This window comes from Polypterus senegalus, chromosome 11 (assembly GCF_016835505.1).
Source record: "Polypterus senegalus isolate Bchr_013 chromosome 11, ASM1683550v1, whole genome shotgun sequence".
NCBI classification, from domain to species: domain Eukaryota; kingdom Metazoa; phylum Chordata; class Cladistia; order Polypteriformes; family Polypteridae; genus Polypterus; species Polypterus senegalus.
Genome location: NC_053164.1, coordinates 113,571,612 through 113,586,345, shown reverse-complemented (window position 1 = coordinate 113,586,345; position 14,734 = coordinate 113,571,612). Strand labels below are relative to the sequence as shown.

The window sequence follows — 14,734 nt, the reverse complement described above, 5'->3', positions numbered from 1 at the left end:
GAGGAGTCTTAGTGTCTGGGCTTGCGAGTGTCCTGGATAAAAACCAAGATCCAGGACTTTAATGACCTCTTGGACACAGCCATCAGCAGTGTGTCTGTCTGTGGAGAGAATGTCAACCTTGTCGAGAGGTTTATTTACCTCGGCAGTGACATTCATGTCTCTGGTGATTCTTCTTTTGAAGTCAGTAGACAGACTGGGAGAGCATGGGAGGGTCATAAGGTCGCTGGAAAGGGGTGTGTGGCGCTCCAGATATCTATGCAAAAGGACGATGATCCAAGTCTTTTTATCCTGGTGCTTCCTGTCTTGCTATATGGTTGTGAGATATGGACACTATCCAGTGACCTGAAACGAAGACTGGACTCCTCTGGTACTGTGTCTCTTGAGAGAATCCTTGGGTTTGACTTTGTGTCAAATGAGCAGTTGCTCATGGAGTCCCAAATGAGGCACATTATCTGCATTGTGAAGGAGCATCAGTTATGGCACTATGGCCATGTGGTGCGATTTCCAGAGGTTGATCTGGCTTGCAGGATCCTAATTGTTGAAGACCTGAGTGGCCGGTCCAGGCCAGTGGAACGCCCACATAACACCTAGCTGCCGCAGTTAGAGGGTCATTTCTGGAGTGTGGGACTGAACTGCGTCTCTGCCTGGGGGGGTTGCCAACCAGGATCCGGAGCGGTTTCATTGTGTGGTGGGTGCAGCAACGCACTATACCAATGCATGCTCCCCAACCTGACCTGACCTAATACCCTTTCCATGAAGAAGATTAATTCGGATTCCATCTTGAATGCATGCTCCTTTATTCCTAACAGTGTTACTAAGTAAATGATTTACTATTAAAATGAAAGAACCATGATGGATAGACTTTATTGATGACCTTGAGAATTCTGAAGTTTGGGTTCTGACATAGCCATCTTAGTTTAAAACTAAAGAAGTTTAATTTGCTTTGCTTCCTAGTTTATGCTGTTTATTATGATGGTACAATGGTTAGAGCTTCTGTGCCTGACCCACAAACAAACAGAGGAATTCTCTTTTGAGATGTTGCTGTTTTGGTTCAGTGGTAGCTTCTGGACAATGAATGAAAAATGAATTCAGATTGTATCCATTTGCTGTTGGTGTGGTGGTCAAGTTGGTCTGATTTATTAACTGAATTTGTTATATAGCCTTCAACATGGATCAGTTTATAGTGATAATATTAACATGTATATATGTTTGTAGCCTATGCAGAGCTCCTTAAATATAGAAGAGTCCAGTATGGCATGTTCAGAACGAAATGCAGTGGAGCATCAAGAAAGAAAAACAAGCACACAGCATGACCAGGGCAGACCGCAAGCTGCTGCCATGTTCTTCAAGATGCCTGGTAAGACGTTGGCCTTGACCAAATGGGTCTTGGTTATCAGCCAATCAACAACTGATAGAAGTAAGAGGCTATACATTTTATCTAAAAAAGTTATTAGATAGAGAATTGTATAAATTATGACTAAAATACATTTTGGATAGTTTTGCAAGTTAAACAACCACTTTTTACTGTATAAAGTGCCTTTTAAAATTAACCATCTTCCCAAAATGATTTACAAGTACACAACTATGATATACTTTTGTGTCTTTTTTATGTTCAGTCTGAGGGCAGAAAGGTTAAGCCAATTTTAAATCAAATCTTACTATCTTTTTTCATAAGGCCATACTTCCTGCACCTTAATGAAACTGTTTGCTGCTGTTAAATATTTTGTTGTCTTCCTCTTCTTTTAAAGAGTTTCCATATTCCTGTCTGGCAAGTCGAAGGCTAGCGTTTGAAGGCATTAATGAATTGTTGAGAAAAGATCAAAAAGCCATTGAGACAGTCATACAAAAGCCCACCATTCAGAAAAGGTATGCAGTGGCAGTTTCCTCTTATATTAAAATATACTGCTTGGTAGTCAGTTATTAATATGTGGTTGTAACTGTTTTTACAAGAGTAATTTTATCAGGGTTTTCTGCTGGATTCTGTTTCCAAACTAATCTGTTTTGTGATATGTGATTCCAAACTAATCTGTGTCTCTTTCCAGTTGTGATGCCCCATGCCCTTAGTAAACCCCAGGTATCTTGTAGTTCATTACTGAACACTAGTGAGAAAATTAGATACACAGGCAATTGTACTTGCGGTTCCAAAAACAGCAGTTACTGTAAAGAATTAAACAGACATGGTTAATAAAGGTAGAAGCTCCAACACAGCAACCTCATTTAATAATATTCAAAAGAACAATGAGCAAACCAAAACAAGTGTCAATGCACTTTCTGTTCACTCACATCTGGGAGCTCAGTCTCCTTCAGTCAATTGCAGGTCTGACAACCTTCATCTGGTAGACCACTGATATATAAAGACCTGGGTGCCATAAGGGGCGGGACTTGGCATGTACACAAGGGGTGGGGCTAGGCATTGTCTCCTGGGGAGCAGTGGAGGAAACAGGAAATATCTTTAACCCCCCATTGGATTGATCAGGCTTACCTGAGCCTACTGGGTGGTCCCTAAACACACATGTATGACACTGTCCTTTATAAAAATAAATGAAATTCTTAATTTTATTTAGCAGTGTGCAGTATTTCATAAGTATAGACAACAACTGTGATGGCTCACATACAAAAAGGAAAAATTAAAAACAGCTAAATATTGTCAGTCAGTCAGTCATTGTCCAACCCGCTATATCCTAACACAGGGTCACGGGGGTCTACTGGAACAAATCCCAGGCAGCACAGGGTGCAAGGCAGGAACAAACCCTGGGCAGGGCACCAGCCCTCCGCAGAGCTAAATATTCTGCTGCTGTAAAATACTTTAAACAGTCCAAGCCAACTCTTGTTCAGACAATTAAAAAGAAACAGACAATACAGCGATCATCTCACTGCCTCCACTTAAGCTGAGGATTCAGAGGTCTACCATGGAAGCACACATCCTCGATCACAACCACACCTGCACTGTCTCTTATATTTGGAGCCCTAGTCAAAGCATTTCCCGTTCTCTTCTTTAATTTCCAGAACCTTTACAATATTCTAACTGTTCACAGATCAACCACCAACTGCCATTCCACTTTTCACTGTCACTCATAACACAACTTATCTTCCCTGTTCTTTTCAGTATGCTCAGTAGATCCAACAACAATCTGTATGGAACAAGAATGCCCCTTTTTCCATATTTCACTTGGGCTTTATATACTACCTTGGAGATATTCAGCTACACTTAGCTGCCACTGTATTACCTTCCCAATTATCATGTATGCCACCCTCACTGTCACATACAACTTGCTTGCAATCAGCTTAATACTGATTTCACCTCCCGGCAAACTGATAGCCCCCTCTACGTCCACACCAAGATAACCCCAAGCCAAAGTATGCTCTTGTGCAACCCCACAGAGTGGCACTCTTAAATTACCCCTTCCTTAGATAAAAATATGCTCCACGATCCTCTGTCTCTTGATGTACAAATAGTTAACATAATAAAACTACGACTACTACTGTACCTGTGATGAAACCTGTCACACTAATAACTTAACGGCAGTGACTGTTATGGCACTTACACCTTTTTGGAACATCAGACCAACTGTGATAAAAACAGGCCATTCAGCCCAATGAGCTCGTCCATCCTTATCCATCTAGATTCTCCAAAATAACATCAAGCCAAGATTTGAACGTCCCTCAAGACCTTACTTTCTACCACACTACTTGGTGATTCAAAATACCTGTCTATGGTTCTTTGTGCAAAGCACACTCATGCCCCTGGCTCGGTGACACACCCTGGAGACGAATGCCTTGATTTTCAAGCTTTGAAACCCCTTTCGGCAGGTGGGATTCCTTTCACATCCCAATGGCCTTGATAAGGTTTTGTGGGTCCTACAGTGGACCGGCTGGTTCCTCATTTCTCCTGATGCTACATGGACAGGTTCAAAGTCTTTGCTATCCTGTAGTGGAATGGAGTGGACATGTTTAGGAAATGGATGGCTGTTTTTGACAAGACTGAAAATAGATATTTAACCAGAGATTATTATCATAGATGTTCTGTGAAAATGCACACAAATGGCTATCGTTAAATCTGTGCATTTGATTTAAGTCTGGGATTACCTGCAGCTTCTCACATTTGCATTTCTTTTCTTTTTTTTTTTTAACTAGAAAAATCTGATGAAGAAGTGAAGGCAGAAAAATTTTAATCCAAATACAAATAAGGAGAAACATAGACCTCTAAAAGTGGGTCTTGTTGGGTAATGCAAAGCCAATAAAAAAAAAAAATCAGCGAGTATACTGATTATTATTAATTCAAATAATTTACAAAGTAACAAGTGCTTGTATTGTCCTTTGTTAATTTTATATATACAGTAGCTTATTAAACCAGGTATCAATGATGAGTTGACCACTGTTTTATAAAAAGACATGCAAAATGGCCAAGAGTGGTAAATCAATCACATATAATGTGTGTATATATATATATATATATATATATATATATAAAACACTAAGTCTGTCTTTCTGTCTGTCACACAATTTCTCACAAACTACTGGGGCTAGAGCCTTGATCTTGGTCTTGATCCAAAGCTTAAGATCTGTGTAGAAGCTTTTTAAATTATTACCTGTATGAAAAATAAATTAAACACGTTAAGCATTTATTATTCTGAAGTGAGGGTTTATCGCTAGACACACATAAATGTCCTACACCCTGCTAGGCTCCTAAGATGTGGTGTGTGCTCATTCCATTGAGCAGGCTACTGTTACAATTTTACACATACATCTTCATTTATCTTTTATCAAGTGTCGATTCTCTGAAAGAACAAAATGATCTTAAAAACAAACAGGAAGGCGAATTTTGAAATAAGCTTTCATATGCTGTTTTTCTAGTGCAAATCACAGTAGGCAACTAAAGAGTCTCAACATTGCTGCTGCATTATTTTCATATGTCAGTGTAAGGCAATAGCCAGAAATAAGTAAACATGGCTAATGCAAATATGGGCTTAAATAAAATATTAAGTCCAAACTGTTGCATAGATACAAAAACAATAAACAATTTAAACTTAAGCACTCATCCTGCAAGACTAGAAGACCCCAGAACTTCTACACTTGATACGTTCTGGTAATTCAAAATTGAAGAAACCTCTGCAAACTGACCTGAGCTTGTGGGTTTCTAAAAGCAAAGTGATTGGCAAACAAAGTGATAGCACAGAAAGACAGAGAAGATCAGCATAATTTGCTTAGCTTCAAGCAAATCACAGAAGTCGTTGAAGTGATGAGAAACAGCATAATTTAAAGAAGAGCAGTGCCATCTGCTGAGCATCAAGTGTGGGATACAGAATGCAAGAACAAAGATGGAAAAATGCATGCAACCAGAGGTTCATGTGCAACTACTGCAGCTAAAACCTTGATTTTCCTCTTGAACAAAAACCTATGACCTGATACATTTTGTTAATTGAACAAAATGAGGAAATCTCTGCAAACTGACCTGTGCTCATGGTTCTTACAGTTAAGTGATGGGCAAACTAAATGACACAGCAGAATAAAGACCAGTGCCCTCTGCTGAGCATCAAGTGCGGGATACAGAAAACACGAACGACAGAGACAGAGAAATGCAAGCGACCAGAGATCTGCATGTTTTACTAGTAATAGAATAAAACCTGAATACACAAGACATGTAATTAATGCCAACAATCACAATTATTAGGCAAGATTATCTGTAAAGCAGTGCATGGAAAAAGAACTTCCCTGCGCTTCAGAAATGAAAGCAAATTCCTCTTCAATCACGAGTTTTGTGCACAATGAATTTTAAATTATACAAAATGAATATTGTACAGAACTGCATATAGACAACTCAGTCAGTTTCCAACCAGCTATATCCTAAACCAGGGTCACGGGGGTCTGCTGAAGCCAATCCCAGCCAGCACAAGGCAGGAACAAATCCCCGAGCAGGATGCCAGCCCCCCCGCAGGGCACAAGACAACTCTGTATAATAAAATATTTATTCATGTATTGTACATTAGTAGCTTAAATCAAATGTCCTAGTGCATAAAGTTGCCCCAGCTATTTGGTTTCACTAAATGTAGGTATGGGTGGTCCGCTGGTTAGAGCTTCTGCCTCTCTCCTGGGTTTAAATTCCATCCCTTTCTCTGTGGAGTTCTGCTTCTTTCACAAAGTACCTGGAGTACCTGTTAACCCCAAGACAGCCGTGTTAGGTGTATGGACAAGTCTAAATTAGGGAGGGGGTCTTCACCTCTGTTCTCTGGGAAACTGAAGCACCTCGGAGAATGTTATGTTACGCTAAATTCAGTTCAAACCAAATTATAGTGAAGCCATTAGAACAATGAGAGTTGAGTGATTCATTTCTTTGCAATGTTACAGACTTTATTAACAAGTGGATCAGCCATTCCTTCATTGAAGATGCAAAGACTTTTGTCTGGTAAAGGATCTAAACAAGTAGATATTTTTTTTAGAAAGATTCATTTGCATTGGCATGTAAAGTTTGGGCACCTTTGCTTAAAATGTCTGTTCATTGTGAATCTGTGAGCAGAAGATGAAATGATCAGAGTTTGGACATCCGACATGGTCAGTACTTAATAACACCTCCTTTGGCAGATATCACAGTAAATTCTTTTTGTAGCCAGCCAAGAGTCTTTCAGTTCTTACTTGGGGTATTTTCACCCATTCCTCCTTGCAAAAGGCTTCTAATTCTGTATGACTCTTAGGTCATTTTGCATGCAGTGCCCTTTTGAGATCTAGCCACAGATTATCAGTGATATTTAGGTCGGGGGACTGTGAGAGGCATGGCAAAACTGTCAGCTTGCTCCTCTTAAGGTATTTCATTGTAGATTTTGAGGTGTGTTTCAGGTCATTACTTTGTTATAGGACACATACTCTTTTTAACTTCAACTCTTTTACAGATTGTAAAATGTTTGCTGGTATTTATTTTAATCCATTCTTCACTCTACCAGTGAAATGTTCTCTGTGCCACTGGCTGCAATTCAAGCCCAAAGCCTGATCAATCTACCCCCATGCTAAATAGTTGGAGGTGTTCTTTTCCTGGAATTCAACACCTTTTTTTAATCCTAACATACTTTTGCACAATGGGATCAGAAAGTTCTATTTTGACTTCATCGGTTCACAGGACTTATTTCCAAAATGCATCAGGCTTGTTTCGATATTCATTTGCTGAATTTTCTGGACAGATTTTCTTCTGCTGAGTTTACCATAAAGTTTGTATTTGTTCAGGTGTCACAACACAGTAGAGCAGTGTACCACCACTCCATGCTCTGCTAAACCTGCCTGGAGATCTTTTGCAGTCAAACAGGTGATTTTATTTGCCTTTCTAGCAATCCAACAAACAATTATTTCAGAAAGTTTTCTTGGTCTTCCAGACCTCAACTTGATGTTCACTGTTCCTGTTAACTGCCATTTCTTAATAACATTAGGAACTGAGGAAACAGCTAAGTGAAAACACTTTGCTATCTTCTTGTAGCTTTCTCCTATTTTGTGAGCATCAGTTATTTTATTTTTCAGAGTGCTAGGCCAGGGGTCCTCAATCCCAGTCCTGGGGCCTCATGTATAAACGGTGCGTACGCACAGAAATGTTGCGCAAGAACTTTTCCACGTTCAAATCGCGATGTATAAAACCTACCTTTGGCGTAACGCCACGCACTTTTCCACGGTAACCTCCTACCTTGTCGTACGCAAGTTCTCCACTCGGTTTTGCAAACTGGCGGCACCCAGCGTCAAAGCAATGGTACTGTTCTTGTGTGATTACTCATTATTTTCATGACGCGGCTTTATAAATACACAGAAACTAACCGCATATTGTTTATTAGTGTAATGCATCGGATTGTAATTAACTCGTAACAATATAATGGTCCAGGGAACAGCCATAGTATTCCAAATACCATAACTGCTTTAGCGTTGTTACTTCTCACTTCTCCTTCTTCTTCTTCTTTCAGCTCCTCCCGTTAGGAGTTGCCACAGCGGATCATCTTTTTCCATATTACTCTCACTGCACTATCACTGTATCTGAGTGTGAATCACAGCAGCAGCTGATCGGAAAGAGAATTATCAGTAGACAGCTTTAAGGACACGCTGTCTCAGCCACTGCAAAACGTTTTAAAGCCTTTCCTGTACAGACCTCGCGGTTCAGAAACAGTTTCATCCCAAGAACTTTAAATGCACTCAATCAATTGCTCCTTGTAGAACGGTTTGTACTTATAAGTACAATCACCCCACTGTAAACTTACACTACAGTTATAATATCTCACAACCTGAGCCACTTTATAAAGCGCGTATTTACATATGATGACGATATCATTTTTAAGGTGAAATGCAGCAAAATATGTTTGTTAAATTATACACATAAAACTAACTTCATTTAAATAATCTATATTCTTCACTGGGAGTGTCGTGAAGGATAGAATAATTAAACATCTACTACGAAGATATTTCAATGTTCTTTAAACGTTTTGAAGAATCGGCGCTAAGCTTACAGATGGCTTAACGTCTATTACAGAGCTGATTGTATGGCGATCGGTTACTTGGGGAAAGAAAAGCACTGACTGCAGTGACGGCTACGCCAATATATATTGAATATAAAACAGAAAGAGAAAATAACAACACAGCTAAAAACGCAGCTACAAATTTCGGCAAAAGATAAATGCTTGTCATGAGCACGAGGCTGCTATGCAGTGTCTGCAACGGACGTTGCCATCCACTGTGATAAGCTACCTTACTGACATTGGCTGAAGGAGCCACCGATTCTTTCTCTGCCCAGTGCCACCACAAGCCTAGAGCCGCCCCTGAGTACTGCTGCAATAAATTATTTCATCAAAGTGAAACACATGTTTAATAATGTGCTTTAACTCCTATCATCATGAAAATGACATCACGTATACATCTCAGTATTTTAGTTATTCAGAGAGCTATAATATCACGAATGTAATGGACTCTGTGTCCAGTTGGAGGAAGAGAGCCGGTTTAAGAAGCAAGTAGTGATTCACACACATAGAGCACATACGAGTAGAAGATCAAATACAAAACAAAGCATTTAACGTGCTACTTTAAAATTACGATGTGATTTGAGAAACTGGTTAAACAAACGATTTTAAGATGAAGTTTATAATGTTCTACTAAATGACAAAATAAACTATGTGATTAAAGTGGAAATGTCGAGATTGAAGTTGACATTTCGTGCTTTTTCCCCACCGTGTGCCTTTTTTCTCTGTACCCTAATAAACTTTCATATGACACTCAGACAGTGGGCTTACAACTCTTCTTTTCACGGCAACTTTGATATGTGACTTCTTTTTTATTTCCGGCACTGTGCGATTTTGTGAATGTGAGCTTTCAAGTTTCTCCAACACGCTATGTCACTCGATCAACTTCCTTTTGTTGATTATACCACGGTTTATTTGAACAAATAGTATGTTTTTCCTTTGCCTCCACTTGGTATTCGCTGAAATTCTTATATTTTCCCCGTGCTTTTCCTATTGTCTTTTCACAGAAGGCTGCGCTTAAGGGCGATTTATATTGATTTGCATATTCAAATAGGCGTAATTCTGGGAGGATTTGGGGCGTTACATAATGCGCGTGCACGAGCGTTAGTTTTCACGCTGATCGGGATTTATGTAGCGGAAGAACGTGGAAGTTGGAGTACGCACAGATTCCTGCATCTGGATTTTTCTGTGCGTAAGCACATTTCAGCTTTTGTGCTTACACCATGTTATAGTGCGAGTTCTACATACTGCGTTATACATGAGGCCCCTGGAGAGCCGCAGTGGCTGCAGGTTTTTGTTCTGACCTGGTTGCTTAATTAGAAAGCAATTCTTGCCAATAAAGCACTAACAAGCTATGAAATTAAATTAACTCTGCAAGTCTGTTAGGTCATTCTCATATCCTAGATTTTCTTTCCCTTTCTATCATTTAAATGATTTGAAGGCTAAAATTGACGAGTAATTCTCAGTCCTTCACTTTTTTCTCTTCATTTTTCTTCCAAGTATTTAATTAAACCCAATAGTGCAGATAAATACACACAGGTGTAAATGTAAATAAGCTAAATGGAGAAATGCTGCTCTCTCTTGTCATTTGCATGTTATTGATAATAAGGAGCAATTAAAATAGCTGTTTAAGACAAAATTAGGCAATAAGGGCTCAAAATCACTAAAGTGAAGCAGAAGTGTTACTTTAGCAATAAGTGCTTTTTATTAAGCAACTGGGTTGGAGCAAAAACCTGCAGCCACTGCGGCTCTCCAGGACTGTGATTGAGGACCCCTGTGCTAGGCAGCTGCTTAGCACAGTTCATGGCTGCTGATCATTGGGAGAAGGTTTGAGGAGTCAGAGAATTTATAAAGCTTTACAATTTACATCACCTGAGGTTTCCTAATGGTGACTATCAATAAGCCATAGCCCTAACAAGCTAATTAAGGTGTGAGTTATTAGTACCTGAGACCTCAAATATCTTGAGGTGCCCAAACTTTTGCATGGTGCCCCTTTCCTTTTTTCACTGTACAGTTGTACAAAACAAAAACAACAACACACTAATCTTGTTTAGCTTTGTACCTTTTTATGATCAGTTCATCTTCTGCTCACTTAAACTATTCACAGTAACAGACATTTTAAGCACAGGTGCCCAAACTTTTGCATGCCACTGTACATGCACACTTATGCTATACTTTAAGCAAGTACAATAACGTGAGGCACTTGCCATCCCTTGAAAAATAACCAAATTCTTGGTGTTGTTTGGATTTCAAAAGTAGCTGGTAAGCCTTGCATGGTTTCTTCACAGTTACTAGTGGCCAAGAATCAATCCAGGACAGGATCATTAACTTACAATTTTTACATGCACTGTATATGTTCATTTTAAAATGTAAATAATTAAAAAAAAAAAAAAAGGTTTTGTTTGTTGTATTATTTTCTTGTTTGTGATATATTGTAGTTTTATTGTACCCATATTTTTGTTTTCTTTGATATTTTCATTACTACTCTGAAAACAAATTCAAGATTTGTAAATTACTGTTGACATAAAACAAATAAAACTTGAATTCTGGGCACTCATTGTAACAAAGAACTTGCTAGAAAAAGTTCACTTTTTGCAACATGGCAATGAAATGCCACCTCTGTGTGGACAAAGCCCAGGCACAGGAGCTGAATACAGGGTGCTGGTGTATCTGCCAGGCAGTGGTGTATGTATGTGCCATTTGTTTGCGCCTATGAGAAGAATCGGATATGGCACGGTCAATTTAAGGGAGAGAGTCTGGCTGTAGGGGTCTCTGTTACTCTGTGAACTTTGCAGGTTCTGCTCTTATTCACATTAGCTATCTCAGGGTACTCTGCCCCTTTTCAAACCCTAAGACTTCCGCATTGGGTGACCGGGCATCTTTGTTTGGTCTGGTGTCAGAAGTTTTAATGTGGCCTGCTTCATTAGTATTCAAAACCTGTTCAATATGGCCCACAATGACTGTTAGTTTTGTTAAAGACCCCCTTTAAAGGCTCATTTCATGTATGAATTCTATCCTTATGTAATTTAATTTACTCTTGGCATTTTAAATTGTTTCTAAGTTTAGAAAGATAAAGGCAAGAAAATAATCAGTTTTAAATTTTAGCGAATATGTATTTTTATACTTTAAACTTATTACATATTTTTAAAATTGGCATTCTTTTTGTAAAATTTAACTACAATGATGCCGTTATCCTATATATAGTATTATTCTGCTGTTATATGTATATATGTGTTTACACATTTTTTTGAATAAAATAAACAGGCCCAAAATATTAAGTCATTTTCCTAACACCTGCAGTGAAGTGCTATTGTTCTTTGACATCATTTACCAAAAATTGTGACTATCATTAAAACAAATGCATACTTAACAGGTCACATAAAATGCATATGTGAATGTAAATATAGAATTAATTTCATAATCCAATTAAACTACCAGATAACATGATATGATGGGGGAGAAACCAGTTACAGCTTTGTCCAGGGCAGCAAAAACACTGCAGCTGACCCTGTCACTGATGCCATGTTTCCGGCTCAGTGCCGATTTCAGTCCTGTGGCTGCTGGTAGTGTTCCTAACCTGCTGCAATGTTCAAGAAAAGAGAGACTGACAAAGAGAGATAAGAGTTGCAAGAGGGACCCATGCAGAACATATTACTGCAGTGAGCAGAAAGGTGTCTTACTAGTAAAAACAGTGGTTGTTGTCTGTTGATATATTAAGCCCACATCAGGCATATAAAGTGTTCATTTTGGCCCTCAATAAAATTGAGTTTGACACCTCTGGTCTAGAGTATTGATATCAATGGTTGGTTCCTCCCATATACCCTGTGCTGGTAGAACTGGCTGTGCAAGTCTGCACTGATAAAATGATTGAAGAAAAAAAAAACCTAAACTGATATTAATCCATTAATAAGAAGAGTGATAGAGATACGGATAAACTAAAACATTATGACCACCTACCTGCCTAATATGCTGCTGTTCTTCCCTGTGCTGCCCAAAAGCCCCAACCTGCAGAAGCACAGACTCTACTAGACCTATGGAAGTGTCCTGTGGTATCTGGCACTAGGACAGTAGGAGCAGATCCTTCAACTCCTGTAAGCTGTGGGATGGAGCAACCACTGATTGGATGTTTTGTTCCAACACATCCCACAGATGCTTGTTTGGATTGAGATTTGAAGAATCTACTGGCCTGGGAATCACCTTGAACTCTTCAACATGTTATTCAAACCATTTGCGAACAAGTTGTGCCAGGTCACAGGACATGTTATCCTGCTGAAAGATGACATTTCTATCAAGTCACGCCATTGCAATGAAGGATGGGGAGCGATTTCTAGTCAACAACAATGTGTAGGTAGGTGATATACATCAAACTAATGTCCACATGAATTCCCCAGACCCTGCGTTTCCCAGCAAAACATTGCCAAAGGCATGACACTCTCTTCACCAGGTTGCCTTCTGGTGCCACCTCTTCCCTGGCTGTCCACACGATGCAACAGACAACCTCCTTCCATTGATCCAAGGTCCAGTTCTGACACTCATGTACCTATTGTAAGTGGTTTTGATGAGTTACCATGGGCAATCCGACTGGCCTGCGGCTACTCAGTCCCATACAGAGTAGGTTTTGATGCACCGTGTTGTGACACAATATTCAGGTAACCATCATTAAAATGATCTGTGATGTGTGCCATAGTGGCCTATCTGTCAGTTCATACCAGACAGGATAACCTTCATTGACCTCTCTCATCAATGAGTCTAGGCTCTTCAGTATCGTGCAGCAGTTCATGATTTTTCCCTCTTCGGACCACTGTTCAGAGGTACACATCACAGCTGACCAAGAGCACCTCACAAGCCATGTTGTTTCAGAAACACTTTGACCCTGTTGTCTGGCCACAATGACCTTTGTCTCTTCAGTGTATTATATATACACATACACAAATAACACTATGGTGTTGAGACTAGGAACTGTGTGTGATCTCAGACTTTTTTTGGCAGTGGAATACAAACTACACCACTTTAAGATTTAAGGACAAAACCTTGATTTGATGCAGAGGTGTTAGAAAGTGACGATTCACTCCTTCTACTTTAGCCTTCGTGACTGAAGGATGCATTCAAGTTGAAAGATGAGGTCCTCCAGATCTTCTTTTATAAGGCTTAACCAGGCTGGGAATCCAGAAAGTTCACCAGAGCTGTGAAAGAAACACTCTCAGCTGGCTATGCGGAGAGTTGCCTTTGCTCCTGAACTACATTAAATGAGTGGCTAATATTAAACTAATAAAAAACCAATTTTGCATGATGTTAACACATATAAATAAAATGTAGGAAATAAAAAAAAAACAAGCTCAGTAGATGCAAATGAAACATGCCATATTGATTCTTAGCTAATTTCAATTAGTAGAGTTTTTTAAACCTCTAAGTCCAATAGCTCTGCCCCAGTAATTTACTACAGCACGACAAACTGTGTTTAACAAAAACAAATATACTGTATATGTGTTTATAGATATATATTTTTGTAAACTTTGTTTTAAAAGACTTAAGAAAAAAAAAAAAATTTTTAACATTTACTTCAATACTATTGGTAGGCCTTAGTTGGAAACAGTCACTCACCAAACATGTAAAAATCTATCTGTATTATTACATTTACATTCTGCTTGAAAGGTTCAAACTGGATTGCTTTCTTGCCATGGAGGGTAGAAGTGACGGTCACACAAGAGATGCACAGTTCTTAAGGAGAAATGGCTTTGCCATTTCCAGGATATCCAGGTTAGGATCCAGGGACCTCCCAACTCCTTCCAAAACCATGATGGCAAAAACAATCGAAGCAAAATTACTCTCCAATTTAACCTTTAAACAAACAGACAAAAAACAAAAATGAACAGACTTGTTAATGTTTAAATATGAAGTTTAGGTCAAGGATACAGTGTGTGATCCTTCTAATAAGAATTTTCTTACTTATTTCACATACATGGATTATTTGAACAAAAGCAGCTAAACAGACACCTACTAATGTTCACTAATAAGCAGACATTTAACATTTACTGTAATGTGAGGCTCTCTCCTAAATCCTTGGAGCATAATGTGGCCTTTGCAATTCTGCCTACTCAGCTTACCTTTTTACCTTATTATTATGCCTAAATAAAGTGTTTCATTACCTTGTGAGTGATGAGAAGTCTGAAGACTCGAGACAGCAAATCAGCAACATGAAGCTTGAACAGAAAAAGAAAAATATATTTTTGTAGAAATTTGATGACATGATGGTTATTTTT

General features: G+C 38.9%; 2 protein-coding genes across 6 annotated transcripts in view; one reads left to right on the top strand and one right to left on the bottom strand.

Annotated features, from left to right (window-relative positions):
* LOC120539447 overlaps nucleotides 1-7,368 on the top strand; it is a 32,618-nt gene extending 25,250 nt beyond the window's left edge. The window contains exons 8-10 of the mRNA XM_039769510.1: nucleotides 1,216-1,357; nucleotides 1,749-1,866; nucleotides 4,135-7,368. Of these exons, the coding sequence (XP_039625444.1) occupies nucleotides 1,216-1,357; nucleotides 1,749-1,866; nucleotides 4,135-4,144 (270 nt within the window). The 3' untranslated portion in view covers nucleotides 4,145-7,368. The remainder of the gene's footprint in view (nucleotides 1-1,215; nucleotides 1,358-1,748; nucleotides 1,867-4,134) is intronic.
* Nucleotides 7,369-13,948: 6,580 nt separating this feature from the next.
* adck2 (aarF domain containing kinase 2) overlaps nucleotides 13,949-14,734 on the bottom strand; it is a 14,420-nt gene continuing 13,634 nt past the window's right edge. For 3 of the 5 annotated variants that reach the window (XM_039769508.1, XM_039769507.1, XM_039769509.1), the window contains exons 8-9: nucleotides 14,621-14,674; nucleotides 13,952-14,312 (exon numbers count right to left, since the gene is read on the bottom strand). In XM_039769508.1, the coding sequence (XP_039625442.1) occupies nucleotides 14,172-14,312; nucleotides 14,621-14,674 (195 nt within the window). In that variant the 3' untranslated portion in view covers nucleotides 13,952-14,171. Of the gene's footprint in view, nucleotides 14,313-14,620; nucleotides 14,675-14,734 lie in introns of all 5 variants that reach the window. The other 2 variants (XM_039769506.1, XM_039769505.1) reach the window with 2 other exon arrangements.